The sequence below is a fragment of the Chiroxiphia lanceolata genome, chromosome 14, assembly GCF_009829145.1.
Source record: "Chiroxiphia lanceolata isolate bChiLan1 chromosome 14, bChiLan1.pri, whole genome shotgun sequence".
NCBI lineage: Eukaryota > Metazoa > Chordata > Aves > Passeriformes > Pipridae > Chiroxiphia > Chiroxiphia lanceolata.
This window is the reverse complement of record NC_045650.1, coordinates 3,416,869-3,433,402: the sequence shown is the minus strand read 5'-3', so window position 1 is coordinate 3,433,402 and position 16,534 is coordinate 3,416,869. Positions and strand designations below refer to the sequence as shown.

At 46.0% G+C, this 16,534-nt stretch overlaps 2 protein-coding genes across 2 annotated transcripts in view; one reads left to right on the top strand and one right to left on the bottom strand.

Annotated features, from left to right (window-relative positions):
- Window positions 1–45: 45 nt before the first annotated feature.
- LOC116794029 (serine/threonine-protein kinase PAK 2-like) lies at window positions 46–1,960 on the top strand. Its single transcript, XM_032702345.1, has 4 exons — window positions 46–137; window positions 464–636; window positions 1,550–1,672; window positions 1,793–1,960. The coding sequence occupies exons 1-4, from the start codon at window positions 116–118 to the stop codon at window positions 1,958–1,960; spliced, it is 486 nt and encodes a 161-aa protein (XP_032558236.1). The 5' UTR covers window positions 46–115.
- A 4,727-nt stretch (window positions 1,961–6,687) lies between these two features.
- The window catches only part of LOC116793966 (calpain-5-like), a 50,428-nt gene continuing 40,581 nt past the window's right edge, over window positions 6,688–16,534 (bottom strand). The window contains 4 exon segments of the mRNA XM_032702235.1: window positions 6,688–6,956; window positions 7,555–7,691; window positions 14,119–14,240; window positions 15,019–15,221. Coding sequence (XP_032558126.1) covers window positions 6,774–6,956; window positions 7,555–7,691; window positions 14,119–14,240; window positions 15,019–15,221 — 645 coding nt within the window. The 3' untranslated portion in view covers window positions 6,688–6,773.

The window sequence follows — 16,534 nt, the reverse complement described above, 5'->3', positions numbered from 1 at the left end:
ATTAATTTTTCCCCTTGTGTTTCTTTGTTTAATCTCAGTGCTGAAAGCCCTGGACTTCCTTCATTCAAATCGAGTGATCCACAGAGACATCAAAAGTGACAATATTCTTCTGGGAATGGATGGATCTGTCAAATTGAGTAGGTGTTCTTGGTCAGGCACAGCGTTCCCGGGAGGCAGGGTCTGGGGTTACCTTTGAGTGCCTGCCAGTTCCCCAGAAGTGGTGCTGGTGGGAGTGCCCAGCCCACTGATGTAAGCTGAGAGCAGAATTGCAATGTGCAGAGAGCTCTAGAGAGGTTGAGGCTGTCAAGAGTGCCTTTGGTTTGGGTATGTCCCTTCCAGAGGAAACAGAGCACAGCCACTCTTCCAGCCAGATTCAACACTGTGCTCTCAGACCGAGAGTGGGGAATTCTTGTGCTTGCTTTCATAATTCAAGCCAGTTTTAACACTATTTCTTTTTCTGCAGTTGATTTTGGCTTATGTGCTTGGCTTCAGCCGCAGCGGAAGACATGGAGGTCATTTTTTGCAACTCCTTTCTATATGGCATCAGAAATGTTGAGAAGAGACAGATATGATGCCAAAGTGGACATCTGGGCCCTTGGCATCACGGCACTAGAAATGGTGGATGGTCCTACACAGGTAAGGTGCAAATACTGTCAGAGAGCCCTGCCTTTCTCCCCTGAGCCATATCTTTCTCCCACTCACATCAGCTTGAGCTAGTCCCACCAAGGCCCACGTCTAAAAGTGTCCTGGAGCACATCTGCTCACAGGAGAAGCGACATGTGCCAGTGCAGAAATGGGCCATTCTGGCCTCCAACAATGCTTGAATTCCTCCTGTGCTCTTTGAACTCCCTTGCAGCTGGATCTCCCAATGGCAGGAATTTTTCAGCAGCAGGATTCTCCCGTTGGAGAATTACTGTGAAAAGCATTCCAAGGGTATCTGCAGGCCAGAAGTCTTTTCAAACTTGGACCAGTGCCCACTGCTTACCTGAGCCTTTCAGGGCAGGTCACTGCTTCTAGTACTGCCACAATTATGCATTAGCCAGTACATTTCTAAAAGTAGGTTCTAGCACAGCTCCTTGTAGGAAGCCAATGTATTTTCAAGTTTCCAGTTTCAGAGGCTAATTCCCTAAAATGAAATGACCCACTCTTACACCAAAGGAGTGTGCAATGGCCCAGGAAGGTATACTGGGATAAAACCCCATGACTAAGAGCTGAAACCAAGTTAAATGCTGCACAGTTAATTCCTGAGGAAGGCAACAATTATGGAAAATGTCAGTCTTCCAGTCTTTCAGAAAAAGGTTCCTGACTTTTCTTGGAAGACTTCTTTTGGATTGCATTTGCCTTGCAGAAGGCAGCAAAAAGAGATGAAGGCAATTAGCAGGACTGGTCTGGATGCTGAAAATTCTCTGCTTCCTTAAACTCAAATGTTGATCAGGGCTCCTGGAGAAGCCCCAGGTCAACTCTCAGAAAGCAAGGACTGGCCTGTGCTGGAGCTCTTTCCCCTCAGGGAGGGATGCTTAATGGCTGTCTTGTGTCTCTTTTGTCCCAGCCTAAGGACGTGCCACCCCAGCAGGAGACTCACAGAAACCTGTCGCCTGTGTTCCGTTCCTTCCTGCAGTCCTGCCTGAACCAGAATGCGAAGCGTCGATGGACGGCCAGGAAGCTGCTGCAGGTAAAGTGGCTGCAGGTGAAACAGCTGTCCAGGGTAACCAGAGGAATCCCGCTGGAGCCTGTGGGAAACTGCATTTGGAAAGTAATGGCTCCTTTCGTTTTTCTTTCATTTTGGGTGCAGCATCCGTTTTTAAAAAAATCCAAGAGTCTTGACGAGATGGCTCCTCTGATTGATGCAGCCAGGAGATCCACAACACAGGCATCAGAACCTCTGCTGGCTCCCTCTGATTCTGGACAAGAGGGTAAAGAAGAGAAAGCAGAGAAGGAAGTTATCAAAGCAAAGCCTTAAGGAGTGAAATCAGTAAGTACCAAAGTACATTAGCACTGCCTTTGGTGTCATTCAGAGATGCAAGTTTCTGAGCAGACAGCGCTTGCTCTTTGGGACTGAAGAGTGTGAGGGATGGAGCCCTGCCATGACATGGTGCTTCAGCCCAGCCACTGACACCTAGAAAAGTTGAGTCAGGGTCCCTTACAGGAGACAGGAGACAGGAGACAGGAGAAATTGTCCCTTGGGGATACCTGCCCCTCTGCACAGTGCAAAAATCCATGAAAATTGAAGAGGAAACTGCCCATGAACTTGTGTAAATCCACTCTTTTCTGCTTGTCCATTCACCTGGTGAAGTGGGCAGCAAAAGACAGTTTAAGAGCCCAACTTGTGGCCAACAGCATCTTCCCAAGGGTTTGCTTTTGAAATATGATCTCAGGGCATCTCTGCAAGCCACCTTTCTGACATAAACTAATTCTTGCTACAGATCCTCAAGAGCTCTGCAATGGCAGGCACTGCTGCAGCACCACAGTCTGAAGAAGTCTCCTTTCCTGACACTGAAATGCCTCCACTGGCAAAGGAGGCAGAGGAAAGAATGAAATGCCGCAGTGCGGAGTGAGCTCCCACTGGCCCCAGACACCTGACTCCTCCCAAGTTCCTCCCTCCTTCTCCCTACTCCGCCCCGGTTATCGGACCTCCCTCACCTCAACCCTATCTAAGTCCTCGTTACTCTTAATAAAATAGACATTGCACCCCCTCCTTCTCTTTTGTGGGACCCTTTTGTGCAGTGTCGCGTCCCTATTTCCTTCCCCGCTGGGCCGTGGCACGTGTCTACTCTGATCTTTGCAGCCATTTCATTTTAAAATAAACTTTTGTTGTTATTCATAGCTGGGAAGTCCTATTGATGGGGGTTTTGGTATGGTTTGGAACTGGGGAAGGGTTTCTTTCATTCATCGGCTCCAGACCACATTGCCTTTGCAATACATCCCACTGGCCTGCTTCTGCCCAGTCGTGGTACTTCTATATGAGGAAGAAAGTGCAGCTGCAAGTCCAGACACAACCAGATGGAGAGTGGGGCAGACCAAACACCCCGTTGGGTACAGGTGTTCAACTGGGACCGTAGAGTGTTTGAGCTCTTGACAACTGGGTTTGTATGACTACTTGCAATCTCTCTGCCTGGATGAGAGTCTTCCTCAGCTGAAAAAGCAGAAGGTCAGCCCATGTGCTCCGAAAGGGCACGTCTGATGCGAGGCTTTCAGAGCAGCAGTGTGAGGGGCTGAGCCCCCGCAGAGCCCTGGCAGAGCGCAGAGCAGCCTCAGCATGCGCAGAGCCAGGCTGGAAGGAGCCCAGCCTGGGGTGCTTGCATCTTTCTGGGACCAGACTAATCTTCCAGACTCAGAGACAAACTGGCTGGGGCTGCTCCAGAGGGGAATCGTGGCCAGGCATGGAAATGCACGGACTGATGGGATTTGCCACCTTGGGTCTGTGCAGCACTCGAGAAGGGCAAAGGAGAGCAGAGTGATGGAGTCGTTTCTGGCGATGCCTCCTGACCTCTTGGTTGCCTCGTAGCTCCTGGGAAAGGTCGGCAGTGTCTGTGCCACTCTGGACAGAGGGGGAGGCAGCTGGGCTCTTCCACAGCCTTGTGCTCAGGTGAGTGTCCTTTAGGCATCCCAGTTCTGCCCTGGGAACTGAGGCTGACACAGAGGGTGACAGCCTTCCCTGGGAGAGGCCCACAGGCAGACAGGATATGGAGGATTCCCTGTCCTCCCTCCACTTGGCAGAGCATAGTGAGATAAAAGACATTTAAATATATAGAGATTACAAAACGGATGTATATAATACATAGAGATTACTACATGTGGGAACGTTATATGGGGGGTGTGCAAATTTATAAAATATATAGACACACAGTGTACTGCATAATTATTATTATATATAGATATGGTGTTACAGTGCTATGGACATAGCTGTACTCTGTACTGTATAGGGCATTTGCACAACACCCCATAACTCTCCTGCACTGTAGCCCCTTACATAATGCTCCCTTATATACAGATAATGTATATATGTGTTTGTATATAGAGAGACTGTGTATATAGTGTGTATATATGTAGTGTATATATAGAGAGTTTGTGTAAATATATATTGTGTGTATCTGTAGTATATATATATATATATATATGTATTTTTATAGACATTCGGAGGCCCTTCTATAGGTGCTACACACTGTAGAGAGAGGTATAATATCGTGTATAGGATAATGTATGGTATCATCTGTAAACGATACCCTGTATTTATCGGTGTGTGTGTTGCGTCGGTACCTGGCCATGGTTTTACCCGGATGGATGGAAGGATGGGTGGGTGAATGGATACAGATCGCCCTCTCGCGGCTGCCAGCGGGGCAGGTGGAGGCAGAAGTCCCTGAATATGCGTTTGTAAACCTTTTGCTTCAGTCACTTCACATTGAAGTGACCGAAATGAAACATTTCCCACCCATTTCTCCCGTTTTCATTTCCGGGGGACTCTCTGCTGAAGGTGGCCTGAGAATGTACATAAATGCAGCACCCTCCAAAAAACCATGTTTTTCCCAAAAGTTGTTAAAAAATACTGCTCAGCTCTGTCAGGAGCTGGAGCCCACAGCGAGGGGGCATCGGCCCTGCCCAGCCTGGGCTATCGTGAGGAGAACAGGCAGCCTTGCTTCACCTGGGATTCACTGGGGAAGCCAGAAGCCTTGTAAATCAGCACAGCCAGTTGTGTTCCCAGCTTGGGAACTCAGCTCCTTCTGATGGGCAAACCCTGTCTGTTCCAACTACTTCCAAGAAATAAGAAAAGCAGATGTACAGACATTCTGCTTGGCCTCAGCCTCCCACAGCTCCCAGCACTGCCATTCCCTCCAGGCAGCACTGGAGTTCAAAGGTTGCCTGTCCCTATGCCATAGGGACAAATTGGAAATGTCTGGAGCTGACAGAATTCCAAGGCCTAAAAGCCACCACTTTCATACTCATCACCCAAACTTCCCTCTTTGTCAGGCTGTGCACAACCAGGAATTGTGGGTCATGCTCCCTCTGCCTTGCTGATGCTGGGGACAACCCTTACGTAGAGACTGAAATTTCAGAGGATAAGCAACCCCAAAGCCACGAGTGTACAGAGAATTTCATTTGCCTGTGGGGCATGTAGTTCACACAGCTGACAAACACTCTGTGTGCCAAATGGCCTGAACCCAAGCTATTTGAAAAGAGCAGGAATTAGGTACTTGGTACATGCAGCTGAGCTGATGGCACTGTAGCATCATTCATAGCCTTACATTCCATCTCTGACGTGTCAGAGCATTTTCCTACCACAGCAGCGATCCTTTTGGAGCCCCAAAGGGACTTAAAAACTTTTCCTGAAAACATTAACGCTATCAGGAGCCATTCCATAAATTATAAAAATTACACAATGCGGCCGGAGTGGTTATGAGATACACAGAAATCCAAATTTCCTGGCTGTACAAAAGGCAGAACAGTCATCCTTCAGCTTCTCTTTACAGACCAGAATTTGCAATCATATAAAATCCACTTCCAAGTGTCTGACACAGCAAGCCTCTTGCACTGCCAGGGTCACTGCCCAGCGTGCCCACACACTAAGAGCTGTGAGGGAACCCTGCCATGAGGCTGCAGGCAGAATGTAAGAGAAAGTTTGTACCAGAACCCTGCTTTGAAGGAAATGTGAAACAATACCTGTTCTCCATGACAGCCAAGTAAAACTTTATCAAAGATGCTGGATTTGTCAGCAATAAATCAAAGCAAAATTTTGAGAGTGAAACCTGACACCTGCCAGGGTACAAGACCTTGGTTTTACAAATCCGTCCTTGTCATGAGCTAATTTGCTTCTTTTTCAGTCTGGTGCTACCCATCTAACAAGAGAAAAGGAATATTATTCCGTGTTTAGCATCATGTGGATTAAACAAAGCTTCCTCAGCTAGGAGGCTCCCATTAGTGAATTTGTGCTCTGAGCAAAACCACAGCTGAACTGTGAGGTGCCTTTCCTGCTCTTGGACAGAGATACCAACCTGTGAGTTATCAGCTTGAGGTGGAGAAGAGAAGAGTCAGAAAGTTGATCTGAGAGCCTTTATGTGGACATAGCTATTATTTGCTGTGGTGTTCAAGCAGCCACTGCAAGACCTGTCCCTCTGTTTTAATTGCCCTGGTTCACAGGGTCTAAGGCCAAGAGCTATGACTGAACTCCTTGAGTTCACATTTTCATCACGGAACAGAAACATCTGATCTGTAGCAATAACACTGAAATGCATCAAGAAATTTATATCTCTCGAGGCAGGAAAAAATCACCCTCCCAGATCCAGGCTGGCAGTGAACAAGGACTGAGTGATGCAAATCCACCTTGTGCTTGCCACTCCCCCAACCTGCTGGTAGGTGTCCATGGAGCTGGAGCCATTCCTGCCTGCATCCAGTCCTGCTGTTGGGAATAGATGGGGATGTGCTGGGAACTGTGAGGACAGTCACATGGGCTTCCAGCTTATGTGCTGAGAGCTCCTGAGAGATGTTGCTTGGAAGACGGTCACATCTTAATGAGCCTATCTACTAGCATTTTGTCTGGCCCCTCTTCTACTGTATGTGCTGTATCATGAACATATATATGTATAAATATGTGTTTTCCCCTCTTTCAAAGCCTCTCCCCCCATTATCAGTGATAACATGGAGAGTTTTGAGCGCTTTATCGTTTTAAAGCGATTATGATGATGTGCACCCTGTGCTCCCGAGTCCCCGCCCCGGCAGGCACAGACGAGTCCCGCTGCTGCGAGGTGACAGCTCTGTCTGGCTCTGCGGGGCTCCGGCGCTCAGAGCTCCGCGAGGTCATCGCTGGAGAAAACCTTGATGGTGATGTGACCCGGCACCTCGGCTGCTTCCTGGCCGCCTCTCCCTCGGAGCTGCAGCGTCTGCTGCTCTCGGGGGTCACTGGGGGAAGCTGCCAGCACTGCCTGCCCCAGGAGCTGGTCACACAGGATGTTGCTATTCCAGACCTAGAGACAAGGGAACAGAAAAGAACCCGGCTGAAGTGTTGCTGCTCTCACATTCCACCTGCAAGGGCAGTGCTTGAGGACAGTCACCCCCATTAGCCCCCTGAAAAATCAGTGAGGAGTGGGCGTACACCTAAATTTAGCTAATTGTCTAGAGAGCATGTGGGAGAGTCTGGATTTGCATGCTCATTTACATACTCTATGCAAATAAGAAGTGAATGCAGCTTTTTGCTTTTTAGGTCACAGCTTGCCTTTGGTTTTGTTTCAAATGCTGACTCTGGACAACACATGGCTTTTCTTTGTCTCTGTTTCATTGGGTACCATATAAGGCAAAAGGTAATTCCGTAAATTCTTTCAAAGCCTTGGAATGAAATATGCCTTCAGATTCCTAAGTGCCATCAGCTGGTGTTTATGGAGCAGACTTAGACTAGACAATCAGCAGAACAGCTCCAGGTGTAACCCACTGAGGGGAGCAGAGATTCTCACACTTCTCTCCTGGGTATCAGTCATACAAAGGAAGAGCTGGCACAGGTGAAGCCCAGTGATGCTGCTGTGCTCCCCTTCCTGCCCTCAATGGCCTGTCCTGTGTGGTTTGTCTCACCTGGATTGTGATAGGACTGTCAATGTTCTTCTTGTAAAAAATCACTTGTGTGTTGAAGATGGGACTGGTCGTGTTGTGCTGCACAGGGGAGCGCACATTTTGGTTCTCACACTTGACAAGCACATAGGGATCTGCTCCTAAAACACAAACAGCAGCACAGCTCTTAGGACACAGAATGGCAGCTGAGACCTGCCCAGAAACCCAGGAGAGAATTCCCTCCTGTGCCTCACAGCACTGCTGCTACTGAGCACAGGAACAGGGAACCAGAGCACGCTACAGCCACTGCTACCTGCCCAGGTGAAAACGCAGAATCATGGAATGGTTTGGGTTGGAAGGGACCTTGAAGACCATCTAGTTTCAGTTTCATGCCCCTGCTATGGGCAGGAACACCTTCCATTAGACTCGGTTGCTCCAAGCCCCATCCAGTCTGGCCCTGGACACTTCCAGGGATGGGGCAGCCACAGCTTCTCTGGGCAACCTGTGCTAGGGCTCCACCCCCTCACAGGGAAGAATTTCTTCCCACTATCCCATCTAACCCTGCCCTCTGTCAGTGGGAAGCCATTCCCTCTTGTCCTGTCACTCCAAACTGTTGTCCAAAGTCCCTCTCCAACTCTCTTGGAGCCCCTTTGAGTACTAGAAGGGGCTCTAAGGTCTCCCTGGAGCCTCCTCTTCTCCAGAATGAACAACTCCAACTCTTTCATTCTAGCAACAATTGGGTGCTCAGAGCTGGAAACCAGGCCCCATTTGCTGTGAAACCAGCTCACTCCTAGACAGGGATCATGATCTTCCCACATTCCCTTGCTGTGCATCCTCCTGGCTCATCTAACAGGAAGTTTTCAAAGTGACTCTCTGAGCTTCCTGACACTGCTCTAAGGGGTGACAGCCAAAATGCATCTGTGCACATGACATCTGATAGGAAGTTCTGGGTGCCTTGGCCAAAATGAAAGGTAAAATCTGTTCATCTTCCACAATTCCTGTGTAGGGCAAGGACAGGAACTGCACAGAAATGCTTTTAGGTCCCCGAATGCACACATCAGTGGCCACCCTTAGACTGCCAAGCTAGAAAGAAAGTGCTGTCTCTTGTACTCAGATGTGAGCATTAGTGTTAGGAGGTACTTTTCAAGAAGCAGTTTCTCTTCGAGAAAGCAAAATGTTGTCAAAATACAAACACATTTTCTACAAGTGCACTGGTTTCAACAGAGTTTTCTGTGGAAAACTGTCAAAGCAAATCCTCCCCAGTTTGTCATTTCATTCCCATAAACCTGAGACAGTCTATTCAGTTCTATCATTTGGATTGATGTAATTCTAAAGTTTATGTTACCACAACTATGATAGGTCCTAGTTAATATTTTAAACTACACTTGAATCACACCTGACCCACTGAGATTATTTAACCTTCTAGAAATGCTTTGTTGTTTTTACACTGAGCATTTTTTATTATTATTAATGTTGATATTTTCTTTCCCTTCCAATAAAGAGCAAGAACCAATTTGGAAATTCCTATCTTTATCCTCAAATAGAATGGGCCATTCCACTTTTTAGTTAACTTCTAATTAAACACAGGCAATACCATTTTTTGTATTTCAACACAACTATCTTCTGTCCATTCCTGTTGTTAACAATAGCATACCTGTTTTTACATACATTGCTACTTCTTATATACAGATTTTAAATAAAACCACTGGGTGTGTGTAAGAGTAAGTCAGGCTCATAATAGTTTCTTACACACGTTTTGTCACCATCTACTTGGCAAATGCCACCACTGGAGTGACAGCACTAAGGCAGCTTTAGTTTTTTAACAATCCATACCCAGGATGATTTTCCTCAAACACATCACTCATTTACAAGAACAAATACCAACGCCTCACACAAACAAACCACAAAGCAGCTGCATCCAAACCAGAGGGAGTCACTTCCATGTACAAGACACAGATTTTTCCGTATGCTGCACTGTGGTCACACCTGGCCAGACCTGCCCCAGGCCCGTTACGCTGACAACACCTCACAGTTCTGTAGCAGGTGACAGAGTATTGGCTTCTCTGATAGGCAAGTACTTTCTGTGTCACTGAACATGTGAATTTAGCTCTGGGGCATGGGGTGGCACCACGCAGTGTGATCAGGGGTGGAAAAGCTGCCCTCTTTGCAAAGCAGTTTGGAAAATGGGTCTGAATAAAATTGGGTCTTGCATGTTACCCCAGTGGTGCCAACTGCTTTGTCTGAGGGCAAAGAGCAGAGCAACATCCAATCATTAAGAGTAATTAAGAGATAAAGGGCATAAGGAGGGTGGGGGAAAGGACACAGAGCATAAAGAGGTGACAGGTGTATCTGCTGAATGGATGAGGGAGTAGGTAAGTGAAAGGAAAAGATATTATTTGAAAAAACATTCAAATTCTCAGCATGAGCTCAAGAAATGGAGGGAGGCAGAAGAGGAACACAAAAGGTTCCTTCACAGCATGACCCCATGATGGCAGGGCTGAATGGTCAGTTATATTAGGATTACTGACTCCAGTTCCAGAACAAAAGGAAGAAATGGAAGAGAGGCATATGAGGGATGAGACAAGGGATGTTCTCTGCTATGGTTGATTTATTTACAGGACAGAGATAAAGCAGAAAGGGCTGCTCACATGGAAAAGCAACATCCTAGTGTTGGCCATGAGCTGGGAATGAAAACAACTGGAGCTGCTACTCTGGCAACTGCCCTGGCAGTGGAAGGAGGGCTGGGTTCAGTTCCCAGGCACACATATGGCTCCAGCTATGCCCTGAACACTACATTGTGTGTAACAGCTCTCTCACCTCAGTCCCTGCCATACTGCTGCTTTGGGAAGTTGTACAAAAGAAAAGTGCGAAGGAAAAAGCTGGAATTTGTAAAAGCCAGAAACACCTGAACAGCAATGACATCTCTAAAGCTTAAAGAAATCCATGATCAGTAGTCTAAGGCTACTTGAGTTCTTGAGAACTGCACTGAGGATCTAACATCCACATTCTTCTGCACTGTACCAAAACAAAAAGCTTTCTAGAAAATATTCTTGAGAAAAAGTTTCCAGAGGCATTCCCACTCCTCTCCAGCTGAATTGCTCTTACTGGTACATGGAGAGCTCTGACACAGTCACTGGAAAGGGCATCGAACAAACAGAGCAGACACAGTGCTGAGACACAAGCACTGCCCTGGGTTGTTTTGCCTCTTGCAGGTGAGTCTTTGCTTCTCCTTCCTGCTACTTCTCAGGTTGCTCCAAAGGCAGCTTCAACAAAAGGTACCATATTCTCTGCTTATCAGGTCAGTCACAGGCCTGTCTGAGGATCGCAACACTCAGTTTGGAACAGAAGTCGTGAAAGACAATTAAAGATGAAAATTCAACACAGAATTTCAGCAGGGAGACTTAAAATGCAAAAGGTTTCTCAAAGAGAAACTCTTGGGAAAAAGTTGTGACAGACAGCAGCGACAGTAATTTTTAAAACAGGCTTGGGAATGAGACAGAAAACCTCCAAGCACCCAGAATTTCCTTATCATCCTGCAGATCTGCCACTATGTTTGGCTCATAAACAGCTAGATCCACTTCAGAACAAGCTAACTTGGAGAGGTGCCTCCACGAGGAGCAGCCTGTGTGCATTAAGGATTGAGTCTGGGCAGTTAGATCCATCCACTATTCTTTACAACAGCAAACCATCCATTATTTTTTCTGGACAGGGCAATGGATCAATGACAGCAGCAAGGAGGAGCCTTCCAATATACATTTAAAACAAAGATTAAATAACCTTCCTCTGGCCAGCAAGAGGGCTCTGATGACAAACAGTTTATGAACCAGCACTGGCTGTGCAATCCTCATTCTCTTCCAGCTTTGTTTATGTAGCTATTTAGAAATTTGTGCTAGCCACAACTCTCAGATGACACTGTTCTTCTTATGCGAAGAACAGTGCACTCAAGTCTCAAATCCTTGATTCTCTGTTCAGGCTGGTCTTTCTGCATCTGCATACCCCAATATATAGAGACATCCTGAAGTTTTCAGGGCACTTTGCCCTGTTCAGATGGAATGCCAGTCTCAGTTCTCAGAAGCTCCAAAATGAAGCTCTCCTTTATCTCTCCTCCTTTATCATCAGGGTTTGTCTTCTCTCTATGCTAAGGGATGACAGTGACAAACCAGGCAGGTGGCTGGCCAAGGCAGAATACACTGACAGGTGACAGAGACTGAGCACAGGGAAAGAGGCAGCTGGAGAGCTGAGATGCTGCCGATCAGGAGGCGCAGGAGTCAGGAAGTCCTGGTGAAATGCAGTGGGACTAATTGGACACAGCAGCTCACATAGAAACAAGCTGCCAACAACCTTTGTACCAGAAAATGAGTCACATTTGTGTGAGGTCCTCTTAGCAGCAGGCAAACACAGCCACTTCATCCACCTGTTTTCCGCTTGAATAAACATATTGACTGGGCCTAATCTGAAAGCAAACCTCTCCTTGTCACTCCCAGTGGCAATTGCTGTGTGGTCTCTTCCCTCATCTCACAGTGCTAGCTAGACAGGGGGCTGCTGTTGATTTTTAAATCTAGTTCCCATCAGGAAATGCTCCAAGACCAGCAGGCAAGGCCGGTATTTTAGTAACTGCCCATGTGACTTTTCCAAATTCCTGGGTGCTGTTTCTTCTTAAAGTAAGCATGGAAGAGGGTCCAGATGTGGATCCAAAGAAGTCAGAGAGGAGATTAGGGATGACCAGGAGTTGCATTCTTTTGTGGCAATACTAGGAAGCAGTCTTGGAATGTGGGATATTTCCTGTCCCTGGACACATTAATTTCTAGTCTAAGTTTACAATCAGTATGTTTCAAGAAATTTCTATATCCAATCTTTTAATCTATTAAACAAACAAGGTGAGAAACATTACCATACCCAGCTTTTTCTGCTACCAAAAATGGACTTCAGTATCAATCAGAAGCTTTGCCAAGTTTCCCAGCAAGGTGCCCTTAGAAGGCAGTGTGCCAGGTATGGACATTACCCTGATCTTTGCACAGCTTGCTTTTACTGTGTAGCACAAATGTCAGCAGTGTGCATTTGACTGCATGGGGGGTTCTATTTAAACACTCTCCCTACTTCATTTCTCTGAAGTTGCTACAAGATGTGGCATTCTCCAAGACAATCTATAAAGGTATTTTGTGAGTACTTTGTGAGTTGGAGACACTTACAGAGAAAAAAAAGGCTCATAAAGAAAGAGTCAAACAGGGATTTCACAACAGAATTCAAGATAATGGGGAAGCCACTGAAGTGAAGTAACTCAGCTCTCCTTCAGAGATCTCTGAATGGATGAGATTTGGAATTTGAGGCTGAAAAGAGGCAAAGGCTTTTACTTGAAAGCTTTATGTTGATACAAAAAGAAAGTATTTTAACTTTTTTTGGTGAAGTTTTATTCAATGTCAAACAATAAGATTCATCTAGGTTTTGTGTTCACATCCCTGTGTGTTTCTGACAGATTTAAAACTGGCACAGTGTTTCACACAGGGAAATGGAACCACTTCAGAAAAAATTGACAATGATAGACTGATATTTCTTCAGCCACTTGATGGATTGAATACTAATTCCCAAATAGTATCACTTGATCCAATTATTCACTTTTTCAGCAGATAGAATAATCAAGCAGAAATTTTGCTTAGGTTTCAACAGGAAACCTCTGGGTCCATTTCCAACAGACTGTTCTTTCCACACCTTTTCAGTACTGTCAGGGTAATCATCAGCCCAACACTGGTTGTTGAAACCAAAGTGGAAGAATATGTTTCAGGTATCAACCTGACCGTGTGTGATAGTACTGGGTCCTATAGGTATTTGACTACGGTGTGGTTAAAATATCTATTACACACTGTGTGTATATTCCTGAGGGTCTGTGTCATGATGCACCAAATCTCACAACGCTCTGAGCTGAAGCCTGGTCTTTGGCATCTACAGGCAATTGGTTCCAATTAGATCTTGTCAGCTCTGTAATTGTGCTAAAGACTGGGCAATGCTAAGGGTGGAAAATTGGCTTTTGTTGTTTTACTGAATGGAACATTAGAGAAAAACATTTAAGGAATTTTAAAAGCAAAAAACCCCATTTTTAAAAATGAAAATGTCCATCACAGGGCAGGAACATGCTGACTCTTTCCAATGCACTGCTCTGCTGCTCTTGTCACATAAAGCCCCTTCAGTCTCACCCATCCACCCTGCCTGGCTGAGAACAGGGAGCCAAACCTCATCTTGCTTGGTCGAGGTGTTTGTGGCTCTTGTTTTTCAAGAAAATTACCAAGAAATATAAACTCAGTCCATTTTCTGCATCTCTTCCCAAAGAGACAACCACACTTGACAGAAAGTGGCTTTCCCAGTGAAAAGTACATTCAGTCACCACTCAGTGGGCGCCAGGACATAACACTTGCTGTTTTGCATCCCCATATTCATCTTATCTCTCCTCTGGAGTAGATTTTACAACATGATGAAAAAAAATCCCATAAATCCTCAATTTGTTTGGATAATTTCTGACTGCTTATGTATCAACTTAAATCACCTTTAGAGGACTGGAAAGCCCCTTCCACTCTTCGAGGTTCACTTTCCACTTACCACCCGATCTGTCTTGCTTCTGTAAACCCTCTGCAGAGTGAACTTTGATTTGGGTGACTCTGCGTGGGTAGCCACAAAGAAGACTCCAACATGTCATTTTAGGCTTATCTGCCTTCAGCTCCCTGAAAAATAGTGGGAAAAGCAACTGAAGCAGAAGAACATCAAGTAAACAATCAACTGCTGTGGAAATTTAGCATTTTTAGAACATGAGATTCGTACTTTTTCCTCATCTGCCATTTTGGAATTCCGTGGTGGAGAAATGACAGGTGTAAGAAATAAAAATAGAGAAAACCAAAGTAAAGCAAATTTGTGTTTTCTTTGCACAGCTTGATTTTATTGTGTAGCACAAATGTCAGCAGTGTGCATTTGACTGCATGGGGGTTCTATTTACACATTCTCCTTACTTCATTTCTCTGAAGTTTCCATAAGATGTGGCGGCAAATGGTGCGAAAAATCCCCTTTAAATATTTGAAGATAGTATCATAGCAAGAAAAAAATTCAGTGGGCCTGGTTTCATGAAACACTGGTTTTACCCTCACAACGACCACTGGTTTCAAAGGAGATGGTCCCAGAAACAAACAATATCAGCTGTAAACATGAACACCAGCGCTCGGCGCTCTGACCTACAACTGAGGCCACTGCAAAAGCCAAACTAAAAATTCGAAAGACTCAAACTGAATTGTCTGTGAGGTCCCTAACTAAAAATGTCCTGACCATGTACAAACCCCAGTGATCCGGAGATTCCCAGAGGTGACCTGACCATCTCAAGCCCTGGCCTAGTTCTGGAACAATATGAACGAGTGAGTCAGGGGCGTTTGAGCACAACCAGGCAACCACTCCCAAGGAGGTGCAGCCAGTGAGTGCTGGGAAAGATCTCCTGTAGCTGTGGGTGCAGCCTACCTGAGTTTTGATGGCACGTCTGTGAAGAGCCTCAGGATAAACTTTGTGGTGATGCCCGGATGGTAGGTGGTTGGGATAAGGATGTAGCGGCCTTGCTGAAGGATCCTCCTCAAGAAGACAGTGCGTGTGTTGATGTACGGAGACGTGGCCACTCTCTCCTGCACAGTGAGCTTGTGCAGCCGATAGCTTCTGTTATCCTCCACCTACAGCCACAGGGCAGGATGGGGATTAATGGAAGGAGGGATAGCAGTGCTAACAGGCAGGATTCTCCCTGCACATCACACAGCCTTTCATGGCCGGAAAACACAACGAGCAACAAAGGCAAATAGGTTGGCAAATGTTTTTTCACCCACTGAAGCTGTGGCAGAGACAGCCTGGATGGGCACCCCAGTGCCCCTGAGGAATTGGACTCTTTTATTTGCCTTAAAACGTTGTTACTGTAGAGAGCTGTGCAAGCCTCCTGCCAGGGGATTGAAAACAAGGCTGAGGGGAGGAGGCCATAGCCCAGGAAGTTACATTTGTGGAGGCCCGAGGAGTGATGAATCTCTGGAGTGTGATGTTTATGTCCTGCCTCAAAGGAGGCCCTTTGTGCACACACCCACCACTACCCTGAGAAGGCCTCACTCGTAGCAGGGGTGCCCCCAAAGCACTCCCCAAAAGCCTAAATGGCTTTACAAAACCAAGCACCTCTGAAAAACGGCATTACTGTGCAAAAAAACAGTCTCCCCACACACACAGGGGAAGTGCCAGGAAGGTTTCTGAGGCTATAGAAACCTGCTGGACTTCATGTTTTAGAGGTTTCTCTCCGCCACCACTCCCTGACAGACCAAGACTCCAGTGACAACAACCACCAAGTTCACTGGAGACCTTTGGGTGTCTGAGACAGGTTGAGATTCCTCTGCCTCCTTTCTCTAGGATGGAGAGAGTATTCCAGCCTTTCATAGCGGGCTCTCAATCCAGGTGCATGCACCCGTATTTTCGTTGCGCTTTTCTGAATCCAAAAACCCACAAAATAACCATTTATGTTTTGTTCTAAGCCCTGAAGCTGTGCTTAACTATTAACATCCTCTCCAGGGCACTGGTATTTGCCACAGCACAGTTAAAATATAAACCTATTTCTTAAGCAGCTCTTGAGGGCAAAGGCAGCCCTACATTCTTTTCTGGCAGTTCTCTTCCCAAGGCCTTTAGTCTTGTTAATGAGCCTGGTGGGTTAGAACATTTTTGAAATAGAAAAATTATTTAACAGAAGTAAAGATAGATACTTTTCTGAAGGCGTGATTTGCTTTTCCAAGCCTTTCCAAATTAGATATACAGGCATGAGCAAGGCAAGGTAAATTATGCTACTTTCTGTAACGACACTTTTCAATATATGTGGTTAACAGGTGATTTTCAAATTAATAGGTGTGATGCAGATGTCAGCAGCTCTAACTGACTGTTTAAAATTGAAATTTTTTTACAGCAGAACCATAGTGTAGTCCCACTAACTGTAGCAGCAGATGAGAGAATTTATCCAAAT

What these genes read in the sequence shown, in the direction of transcription:
- LOC116794029 (XM_032702345.1), top strand. Translation starts at nt 116, where the DNA reads ATGGATGGATCTGTCAAATTGA. An exon ending in TGGTGGATGGTCCTACACAG is followed by an intron (nt 637 to 1,549) that starts GTAAGGTGCAAA and finishes CTTTTGTCCCAG; the next exon opens with CCTAAGGACGTGCCACCCCA. An exon ending in CGGCCAGGAAGCTGCTGCAG is followed by an intron (nt 1,673 to 1,792) that starts GTAAAGTGGCTG and finishes TTTTGGGTGCAG; the next exon opens with CATCCGTTTTTAAAAAAATC.